General features: G+C 40.8%; 1 protein-coding gene across 1 annotated transcript; it reads left to right on the forward strand.

Moving 5' to 3' along the window:
• The first annotated feature begins 8,485 nt into the window (after positions 1-8,485).
• Positions 8,486-9,712, forward strand: LOC118627864 (upstream-binding factor 1-like protein 1). The gene has a single exon (XM_036258319.1). The coding sequence runs from the start codon at positions 8,486-8,488 to the stop codon at positions 9,710-9,712; it is 1,227 nt and encodes a 408-aa protein (XP_036114212.1).
• The last annotated feature ends 1,131 nt before the right edge of the window (positions 9,713-10,843 follow it).

Consider the following 10,843-nt stretch of genomic DNA (forward strand, 5'->3'; position numbering starts at 1 on the left):
GCTCCAGGTGCTGAGTCCTGAATGCTGTAAAATTCCATCCAATACTCAATGCCTGTCATTGACTTAGATCAAAATATTTGACTTCAGTTTTCATTATTTCATATAATTGTCAGGCATCTTACCTCGGATATCCCTTTTCATCTCAATTAGAATCCACATTCCAAAACATTTATTTATTTTTTTACAAAACAGTATGTGAACATGTTAAGAGTTAAAGAAGTGGAAACCAAACATTGTCAAAAAGATCAGATTCTAAGCAGAATCTACTCACATAATTATGCCAATGTGTTTCATTTGCCCTCCTCTTTTTATTATCTATATCACTTAATCAAATAAACCAAAATTTAAAGAGAATTGCTGATATTTCAAGTCTTCAAAATGCTTATCAAGCACTTCTTTACATTGTGACAAATGTAATTTGAATATAGTCATAATTGTAGTAGGCAACTAGATATCCATGTCACCAGGGCAGAGAACCCAGGGTGCCTAGCAGTGGAAAAAACTACAAGCCCTTGCTGGACCACTCCCTTAAACATGAACCCCTGGGGATAAATAACATCTAAGCCTCAGCTGTATTTCAGCTCCAGGCCCAGAAAAGCAACAAAACCAGGCAGATCAAAGCCATGCCTGACATCAGGACCAGCTGCATTGACTAATGATCCCCTCCCCTGTCGCTAACTGATCAGTAGAGACCATGATGACCCTGAGGAGACAGGCCAGGAAAGCTGATGAATATTCTACTGAGATCCTCTCCTGAGATCTCATCTATTACAAGCCCTCAGGATGGAGGACCCAGCATGGCTCTTTCTATGGAGCACAGCTTTGCCTTTCCCCACCCCATTTATTCCCCAGGGAGTCTCTCTCTCTCTCTCTCTCTCAAGCATGCCCAATCCTCTCCACCCTCTTTCATCTCTCAAGGTCTCTCTCTCTCTCTCTCTCTCTCTCTGTCTCCCCACTAAGCTCCAAGGGCCCTTCTTTTCATTGTTTGCTGTTTTTGTTTCCTGAGCCCATTTTTTTGGATGGCTTCTACCTCTGTGACTTTCCAAATAAACTTTGTTTTATTATTTGAGTCTTGGCACTGAATTCTTCTCTTAGCCAGAACTCACCCAAGAACTGAGGAACTCAAGAACTGAGGTCCCTTTAAAGCAAAATTCTTCTCAAATCTGTGGATGTGTTATCTGGTTATATATTATAAAAGTCACCTCTGTCATGTATGCAGCTATGCACTACATTTAGAGTAGACTGTAATGTGTACTACATATAGAATCAAATATTCCTAAAAAAATGTTTTTAAATCTATGCTGAGTACAAATCTACAAGGTATCTGGGCACTGCCTTCTGAGTCCTTGTAACTATAGGAACAGCTAAGGGATATACCAGCAAACTACAATGAATCGTAGTGATTTCAATACACTTATCAAAACAGGAGTGGAATCATTTTCACTCAGCTGGCAAACAATGTCATTTGATAGAAACAAACTCAGTTTGGTGATTACTTACAATTAGGAATTTTTGTTTGTTTTCCTTTAGGAAAGTTGTAGAAACTCCCGTATGGGCATTGGCTTACTCACCGAAGGAACATGTCCATGGTCTCCAGTGCTTTCTGTAGAAGGAAAAACAGGAAGAGGTCAGCTCAGGAATCAAACTTTCTGGTGGTTTGAAGTATCTTTCAGAAGTCTCCCCAGCCAGGTGACCTCCCAAAACACGCTCTCTCTTCTGGAGAAGATTGAGTTTGGCCCTCGGTATATCTGTATATTGAGTCTCTAAAGAACACACCCATTTCTTCGAAGGATTACATTTCAGAGTCTTTAGATAAATGTTAACAATGAGTGATTAAGCGTCTTCAAGCCTGAGGACAGGATTAATTTAACACCTTTGCTAATCTCCTTAAATATACCCTATACATATAATCTAGTCAAGAGTCACCAACTTTACAACAAAGCAGATATCACACTCTGCCTTTATATCTAATTTTCTATATATCAGGACTTTTATTTTTAATTTACGAAAAGATAGAACGGGTAATTTTATCAGTTAGTGATTTTAGCAAATGCCTTTAAAAACTTGAAAATAAGTTTCCTGAGATTTGTTTAAATATAATCTGTCACAGAGGAGTGTTTTCTTTGATGGATTGATTGGCTTTTGTCACTTTTAAGGTAATACTTTAAGAATCCCTTTGGCCTTGGTCTCCAGTCACGTGATACAGATTGGTCTTTGAGACTCCTAAACCTTTCAAACTTTGGGGGGCTCTGAAATCTAAAGCATGCCCTCGTTTTAAAAAAGGAGTTTAGACCGGCCGGTGTGGCACAGTGGATTGAGCATCAACCCATAGACTGAGAGGTCCCAGTTTGATTCCCAGTCAGGGCACATGCCTGGGTTTCAGGTTAGATCCCCTGCGGGGGGCATGCAGGAGGCAGCCCATTGATGTTTCTATTTCTCTCTCCCTCTCTCTCTAAAAAAATCAGTGAAAACATATTTAAAAAAATAAAAATTGAAAGTAAAGGAGGAGTTAAAGTTTATTATTTTTTAGTTGATAAAATCAGATAGGAAGCACCTTTATGAAAAGATATGTAAAAGCTACAGAAAGCCAGAAGAGGAAGGGCATGTCATTTTGATGTGGACAGAGATCAGTAGCAATGGTTTCTTTCCATCTAGTCTTAGAAAGATTATTCATTCACTCTGTGCTTCCTTATCCCCAAGCACTTGGAATAATTCTTCCTTTGTTAGTGTCCTGCCTCATCTATACATAGTTCACCCTCAAAGACTTCTGGAAAACCCCCACAACTAACACTGACTGCATTAGCCTAATCCTCTTAAGAGAAATCACATTTGAGAAAAAGACGCAGCTTTCAAGAATCAAAAAAGGGAGATCAAGAGAAATGCATGTGAATTTTGTAGCCGTGCGGTTGGAAGATCACAGTGCCTAGAGAGCTAGAGCGGTCCAGAAACGCTTCTTCTACAGAGTGAAGGAAACATCGCCTTAGCAAAAGGTCTGGTTAATCTGACATCCTTTCTCAATACATTTGTAATAACATCATTCTTCCAACACCAGGTAAGAACATACTGTTGAGGCCATTATTCTTCCTTAGCATCCTCTTTAAACACCTATTTATAACTCTGTATATATCAAAATGTGTTATTTTTTCCTAGGCAATGAGTGGCTGGACTAGAGCTAATGTGTTTGTGTTTTTCTTTTATATTATTACTTATTCAATATTATTACTTACATTTTGTTTTGTTTTTCAAATTGAGTTTATTGGGATGACATTGATTGTATACATTTCAGGTATACTATTTTACAGTATATCATCTGTATATTGTACTGTGTTTACCAACTTAGATCAAGTCTCCTCCCATCTCCATTTATCCCCTTCCCCTTCTACCTCCCTCCACCCTCCTCCTCTCTGGCAATCACTATACTGTTATCTGTGTCCATGAGTCTTTCTTTCTTTCTTTTTTTTGCTTCATCCCTTCACTTTTCTCATCCAGTCCCCAACTCCCTCATGTGTGAAACCTGTCAGTCTGTTTTCTGTATCCATGAGTCTGTCTCCACTTTGTTTATTTTGTTCATTAGATTCCACATATGAGTGAAATCATGTGGTACTTGTCTTTCCCTGACTGGCTTATTTCATGTAACAATACTCTCCAGGTCCATCCATGCTGTCACAAAGGTAAAATTTCCTTCTTTTCTTTTTTAAATCCTCATCTGAGGATAATTTTCCATTTATCTTCGGATACAGTGGGAAGAGGCAGTGCGAGAGAGAGAGAAAGAAAGAGAAATATCAATGTGAAAGAGACACATTGATTGGTTGCTTCCCCCAGCACCCTGATGACCCTGACTGGGTTTGGGGTCAAACCGCAACCTAAGTATGTGCCCTTGACTGAATCAACCCACAACTCTTTGATCCACGGCCGATGCTCTAATGGACAAGCGAAACTAGCCAGGGCAAGTGAAAACAGCCAGGGCAAGATTTCCATATTTTCTACGTCTGAGTATTATTCCATTGTATAAATATAACACAGCTTTTTTTTTTCTTTTTTTTTTCCTCACCCGAGGACATTTTCCCATTTTTTTTTGTACAGATAGAGTGGGAGGGAGAGAGAGGAAGAGAGAGAGAGGGAAACATTGATGTGAAGGGACACATCGAGTGGCTGCCACCCGCACGACCAACCAGGGCCGGCGACAAACTGCAACCGAGGTACATGCCCTTAGCGGGAACCGAACCCGGGTCTCTCTGGACCGCAGGCGGATGCTCCAACCGCTGAGCCAAACCGGCCAGGGCTAACACAGCTTTTTTATCCAATTATCTACTAATGGGCATTTGGGCTGCTTCTAATTCTTGGCTATTGTAAATAATGCTGCAATGAACATAGGGGTACATATATTCTTTCAAATTAGTATTTTTTTTAAATATATGCATTCCCAAAAGTGGAGTTGCTGAGTCATAAGGCAATTTCATCTTTAACTTTTTGAGGAAACTCCATAAGCAAGTTTTCTATGATCTTACATGATATTTATTGCCTTATCTTACATGTTCTAGATTGTGAGATTTATTTATTTTAATTTTTTTTTCTTTATTGGTTTTAGAGAGAGAGGAAGGGAGAAGGAGAGAAAGATAAAAACACTGATGAGAGAGAACATTGATTGGCTGCCTCCTGCATGCTCCTCACTGGGCATTGGGCCCACAACCTGGGCATGTGCCCTGACCAAGAATTGAACCGGTGACCTCTTGGTGTATGGGTCAATGCTCAACCACGGAGCCACACCGGCTGGGCTAGATTGTGAGATTTAAAAAATCAGTTAGCATAACTAAATTATTTATCCGTTTCTCATATTTATTTTTCTCTAGTAACTAATGCAGTAGTTCCAACTGGGAGTAATTTTTTTTTCCTTGCAGGGTTACTTATTGATATTTGGAAACATTTTTAGTTGTCACAACTGGAATTCACTACTGGAATTAGTGAGGAAAGACTATGGATTCTGCTAAACAAAGGACAGCCCCTCCCCCTCAAATGACAATATTTATAATGTTGAAAAATTTTGAACTATAGAATCTTAACATGGATTCATAATGATGTTTTTATTTAGCCAGTAACTATTGAGAACAGCTGATCAGTAGAAGCCATGCATAAATGAAAGCTATGAGACTAAAATACTGTTGGCCTAACATGTATATGATTCTCTGAAATCACATCGGAGGATTAGTCTAAATTCGTATTAACTAGAGAATGATATTTTGATTTGGGATTATTTTCACTGTAATTTAAGACATTCTGCCTTTCAGTCTGTAAATGTATTTCCAATTCTGTGAATAACACATCTGAAAGCATTCTTGCCTCATTTATTGCTTATTTATTAACAACTTGTGCTATGTATCAAGGAATAGCCATAACCAAGACAGACAACATCCCTACCCTCATGAGGGCTACAGTCAGGGAGCAAAACATTACACAAATAGCTATGGAAATTGTAGTTACAATTTGGGTTAAGGCTATAAAGGGAAAAAAAGGGGGGGGGGATAAAATGAAATGTAAATTTAGGCTAGTATAAGGGAGTGGCTTTGAAAACAGGCTTGAGGGTAATTAGGGTGTGTTTAGATGGGATCCTGAGCTGAGAAAGAAGGTGATAAGCTCAAGTGACTGAAAAAAGCCACCGGACCTGGAGGGAACAAGAAATAAAAGTGGAATGAGGTATACAGACACCAGAATATTCAGGATCTTATAGCTTTCAAAAGTCTTTTAATTTTGAATACATTTCCCTACCTCTTTCTTACGTTTTTTCAATGATTTGTTGGTATACAGTTCTTTTCTATAATAGAATCATCCCCTACCAATATTTTAATATGAACAATGTTATTTTTTTCTATTTTTTTCAATCCTCTAATTTTTCTCTTCTCCCCCACCATCATTTTTATAAATTGTGCCAGCTAGGACCCCCAGGACAAGATGGTATGGAAGCAGTGGTAATGACTGTCCTTTTCCTAATTTCTGATTTAAAAGAGAATTCTTCTAAGAATTCCCCATTTACAATGGCGTTGGTTATATTTCTTTTAAGATTGTACTTTCTAAAATTAAAATTTTCTTGCCACGGTGCCCTCCTGAGAGCTCGCCCAGGCCTTTCCCTTCCCCCCCTCTGCCCTCTGAGGCTGGCATCTCCTAAGATCTAGGGGACCTGGGGGACTTGCAATCAGAGAAGCAGTGGGCAGAGGCAGCTGAATCTGAGCTAACGCCCTGAACCTTTGTCCAAGGCCCCTTTTCTCTGACTTCTCAGGAGCCAAAGCATCCCAGCCTAGGCTCTCCTGTTGCTTCTATCCTAAGCCGTTCCTTGTTTTACTGTGCCCAGCTTTAATGAACATACTCTTGCCCTGGTGTGTCTCCATGGATAGAGCGTCAGCCCCTAGCACCAAAAGGTCTTGGGTTCAACTCCCGGTCAAGGGCACATATGTGGGTTGCGGGTTTGATCCCTGGCCAGTTGGCCCCAGTCTCCCCGGGTCAGCCTTGTAGGCCTAGCTGGGCTCGTGTGGGAGGCAACCAAACAATGTCTCTCTCACACTGATGTTATTTTCTCTCTCACTCTGTCTCTCCCACTATTTCTAAAAAAATCAATGGAAAAAAAATATCCTGCAGTGAGGATTATCAAAAACAAAAACAAAAATATACTCTCGAAATAAAAAAATAAAATAATTTTATTTTATTCAGAACTTTCTAAATGTTCTTGTAATAATGTTGCATTATTTTAGACTCTCTTTAGGTCCTAGAAAATGATCAACATATAGCCCTGGCCAGTTTGGCTCAGGGGTTGGAGCATCGGCCTGCAGACCAGAGAGTCCTAGGTTAGGTTCCCGCTAGGGGCACGTACCAGACAAACAAACAAAAAAGAAAATGATCAACATATGTGTTTGAGAATAATGTGTTCTGTGATTACAGTAGTCCTCCCTTATCCAAGGGGGACACATTTTGAGCTCCCCCCACCCCCCCCAGTGAATTCCTATGATTTTTCCTATATGTACATACCTTTTTTTTTTTTAATCCTCACCCAAGGACATTTTTCCATTTTTTGTTCAGAGAGAGCGGGAGGGAGAGAGAGAGAGAAACATCGATGTGAAGGGACACATCGAGTGGCTGCCACCCGCACGACCAACCAGGACCGGGGACAAACTGCAACCGAGGTACGTGCCCTTAGCGAGAACCGAACCCGGGTTTCTCAGTACCGCAGGCCGACGCTCCAACCGCTGCGCCAAACTGGCCAGGGCATGTACATACCTTTTAACTTAAAGGAAGCACTTTATGGTTTCTTTATGGTATATATGAATTGCCAGCATTGCTCTGCTTGGGCTTTGGGCCTATTAAGTGAAATGAAGGTTACTTGAACACAAACACTGTCATGCCAGGACAGTTGATTTTATAACATAACCCTAATATCTAAGTGACTAATGGGTGGGTAAGGAACACAGAGTGGATTTTGGCCATTCTAATAGATGTGTAGTGGTATTTCATTGTTGTTTTAAAGTCCTTTCCTCTTTAAGCATTTATTTTTCATTTCAATATTTTAAATTTTCCCTTCTTTTCTCTAATCCTTGCTTGTTGAGTGAACTGCTGGTTGTTTTGTTCAAGTGCAATTAAGACAAGCTGTCGGAAGATTGATGGGAAGGCATACTAGAATGGAGCGTGGGGACTTTTCTTTTTTCTTTTTCTTTTGAACTTGAGAATTTTTTTGTTTTGTTATTTATTTATTTATTTATTTATCCTCACCCAAGGATGTTTAGAGAGAGGGAAGGGGGAGAGAGAAAGAGATGTGAGAGAGAAACACGATTGCTTGCCTCCTGTCCCCACTGGGGGCCAGGGATAGAACCTGCAACCTAGGTTTGTGCCCTTGACCAGGAAATTGAATCTGGGCCCCTTTGGTGCCTGGAATGATGCTCTATCCACTGAACCACGCCAGCCAGGGCGAGCTTGAGGATTTTTAATAATGCAAATAAAGCTTGTTAAAGCTCATCATAATCTCAACTCCTAGTTGGGCCAGTTTTTATTTAAATTTTTTCTTTATTGATTTTAGAGGAAGGGAGAGAGAGAGAGAGAGAGAGAGAGAGAGAAACATTAATGAAAGAGAACATCAATCGGCTGCCTCCTGCCTGCCCACCACTGGGGATTTGGCCCACAACCTGGGCATGTGCCCTGACTGGGAATCAAACTGGTCACCTCTTGGTGCAGGGGCTGACACTCAACCATTGAGCCACACCGGCCGGACAGGCCAGGTTTTATTTATATTTTCTATTTGCACGTTAAATTATAGAAGGAACATAGCCTAAGTGGTATGTGATTATCTCACTTTTCACATAAAAGAGTAACTTTTCTTTCTCCACAGAAATATAGAATCACATGTCCAACATTAATTCACCAGTGTGGTATTGAGAGTGAAGAAAGTTGAGATCCTGCTGAGGTGCCTAAACTGCCAGGACCATAGAAGTGGCCCAAAGGCCTAGATATGGCATTGCCTAACAGTCAAGACAACTGGTGTGAAAAAGACATAGCACAGCTACTAGCAAGCATGGAGAATAACCTTCCACCCAAAGACAACCACACATTCAAAACAACCCAGTCACTGATGGACTGGGAAAAAGTAGCTTTTAAAGATTTTTCTGGAGAAATGTGCAAACTCAAATGGTTAGAAATTTCGTATAAATTGAGAAAGGTTCGCACTTTGAAAGAATTAGTCCTGGAAGTGAAAGAACATGTTAAAAATTCCTACAAAAGCAAAAAGTACAAGGTTCATCCTGATTTACCCAAGAAGCCCCTGCCTCCCTACCTCCGCTTCTTCAAGGAGAAGCGGCTCCTGTACGCCCAAAAGCACCCCAACCTCAGGAAACAGGAGCTGACCAAGGTCTTGTCGGAGAAATATAAGAGACTCCCAGAGCAGATGAGGTTGAAATATTTTCAAGATTTTCAGAAGGAGAAACAGGAGTTTAAGGAGAAGCTGGCTCAATTTAGGAAGGACCACCCTGATCTAGTCCAGAACTCCAAGACATCTCTTGTCCACAAAAGGAGCCCAACCAAAGCCCCAAAAAAGTTTGGGGAAAATATGAAAAAAGTGAAGTCTCCCCAAGAAGACTACTTTTCTGAGTTGAAATTCTATGGAGAGCCCAAGAAGCCCCCAATGAACGCATACCACAAGTTCCACGAGGATGTGTGGTCCAGTGGGGAGCTGCAAGGCCTGCCCCCGAGGGAGCGCATGGTGGAGATTGGCAGACGCTGGCAGCGCATCCCACCCAGCCGGAAGGAGCAGTATAAGAAGCAGGCTGAGGAGCTGCAGAAACAGTACAAGGTGGACCTGGATCACTGGCTCAAGAGTCTGTCTCCTGAAGACTATGCTACTTACAGAGAGAGAACCTGTGCTAAGCGTAAGAACATGATCATGAATGGAGGCCCAGACCCCAAGATCATCAGGACAGAGGTGCAGTCTCCATCAGCAAGGACTCTGCAAGAAGGCCTTGCACAGGAGCAGGGGCTGCAGGCTCCAGAGACAGAATCACCAGAGACTATTGGGGACCATGCTCATGCCTCATGTGGATCAGAAGAAAATAAGGAAGAAGGGGAAAAAGCAGAAGGCAATAGCCCCTCAAACTCCAACAACTGGGATAAAGATGAAGAAAGTGAGGACAGCAGCTCCAGTTCATCTTCCCTGGGAGACGCCTGTGGCTCAGATTCCCACTGAGCTTTGTTCATTTCTAAGGAGTAGGGCAGAGAATTTCCTAATAAAAGTCCTTGGCATGATATCCAATTAAAGGTCTTTATTCCTTGTCCATTTTTATTGTCTTCCTTCTTTCTTTCTCTCCTCAAAAGAAAAGACGAGATCTTGGGTAGGACCTTCTGGCTCTTCTCCATACACCAAATCTACCTCCCAGAGGAACTTCATCCAATTATGGCTCTTGAAATAAACAATGCAATGATTGGGCTCTGGAGGGCACTGAGTTTTCTGAGGTGAGAAGTTTTACTCCCTCTTCCACCTGCCCAAAGGAGTAGGTTCACCCCTGAGCCAATAACTTGTACTTTTTCTGGGGAACTGTTTCTCAGGACTCTTGCACTGGAACTCGGGTGGGGAAGATTTGATTGACTGGAGATAAGATAGTTGCCTTTAAGAAAATTGTTGGTGTCTTTACTGCAGTTGTTATTGTGGACAAAATTATTTATTATATTAATTTTTAAAAAGTTGGAAAAACAACAAAAAAGTTGTTATACCCCTAATATGGGTCTGCCTACTCTCTGAAGAGTGGTATTCCCTGTCCTGTGAGTGGACGGGGCTTGTGGGCAGCAGCTTCCTGCATGTATTTATCTCTTAACGGTCAATGAGATTTTTCTTACTGATTTCAAAAATTGGAAATTGCATTTTTAAAACTCTCCTTTTCCATTTGAATTGACTGCCCATTGGCATCATTTGCTTTGACTCTTGGCACCAATTTTCTAGGTCATGTCTGAATTTATCCTGGTTTCTGTCCCAGCCCCTTTCTAAGGTTCCATGTGTAAATGAATCACATTTTACCCCCAATGCATTTATTACATTACATACCTGCGTGTATGGATATGTATATAACTATTTTATTCCACTGATCTGTGACTTCATGTACTGGTAACACACTGCTTTAATTATTTTGGTTTCGTGACATATTAAAGTCTGTTGAAAGGCAGGGCCACCTCATTACACTTATCTTTTTTTAAACCTTCCTGGTTATTTTCACTTTTTGTTCTCATGGACTTTAGCATTGCATAAGCCCTTGTATTCTTTATATGTAAAAACAGTTGGGACTTGACAGTTCATCTCACTCTTTGATGTCTTAGTAAAATATTT

The sequence above is a fragment of the Molossus molossus genome, unplaced genomic scaffold (genome assembly GCF_014108415.1).
Source record: "Molossus molossus isolate mMolMol1 unplaced genomic scaffold, mMolMol1.p scaffold_m16_p_13, whole genome shotgun sequence".
Lineage (NCBI taxonomy): Eukaryota > Metazoa > Chordata > Mammalia > Chiroptera > Molossidae > Molossus > Molossus molossus.

Coding starts and splice junctions, on each gene's coding strand:
- LOC118627864 (XM_036258319.1), top strand. CDS start 8,486: ATGGCATTGCCTAACAGTCAAGACAACTGGTGTGAAAAAGACATAGCA.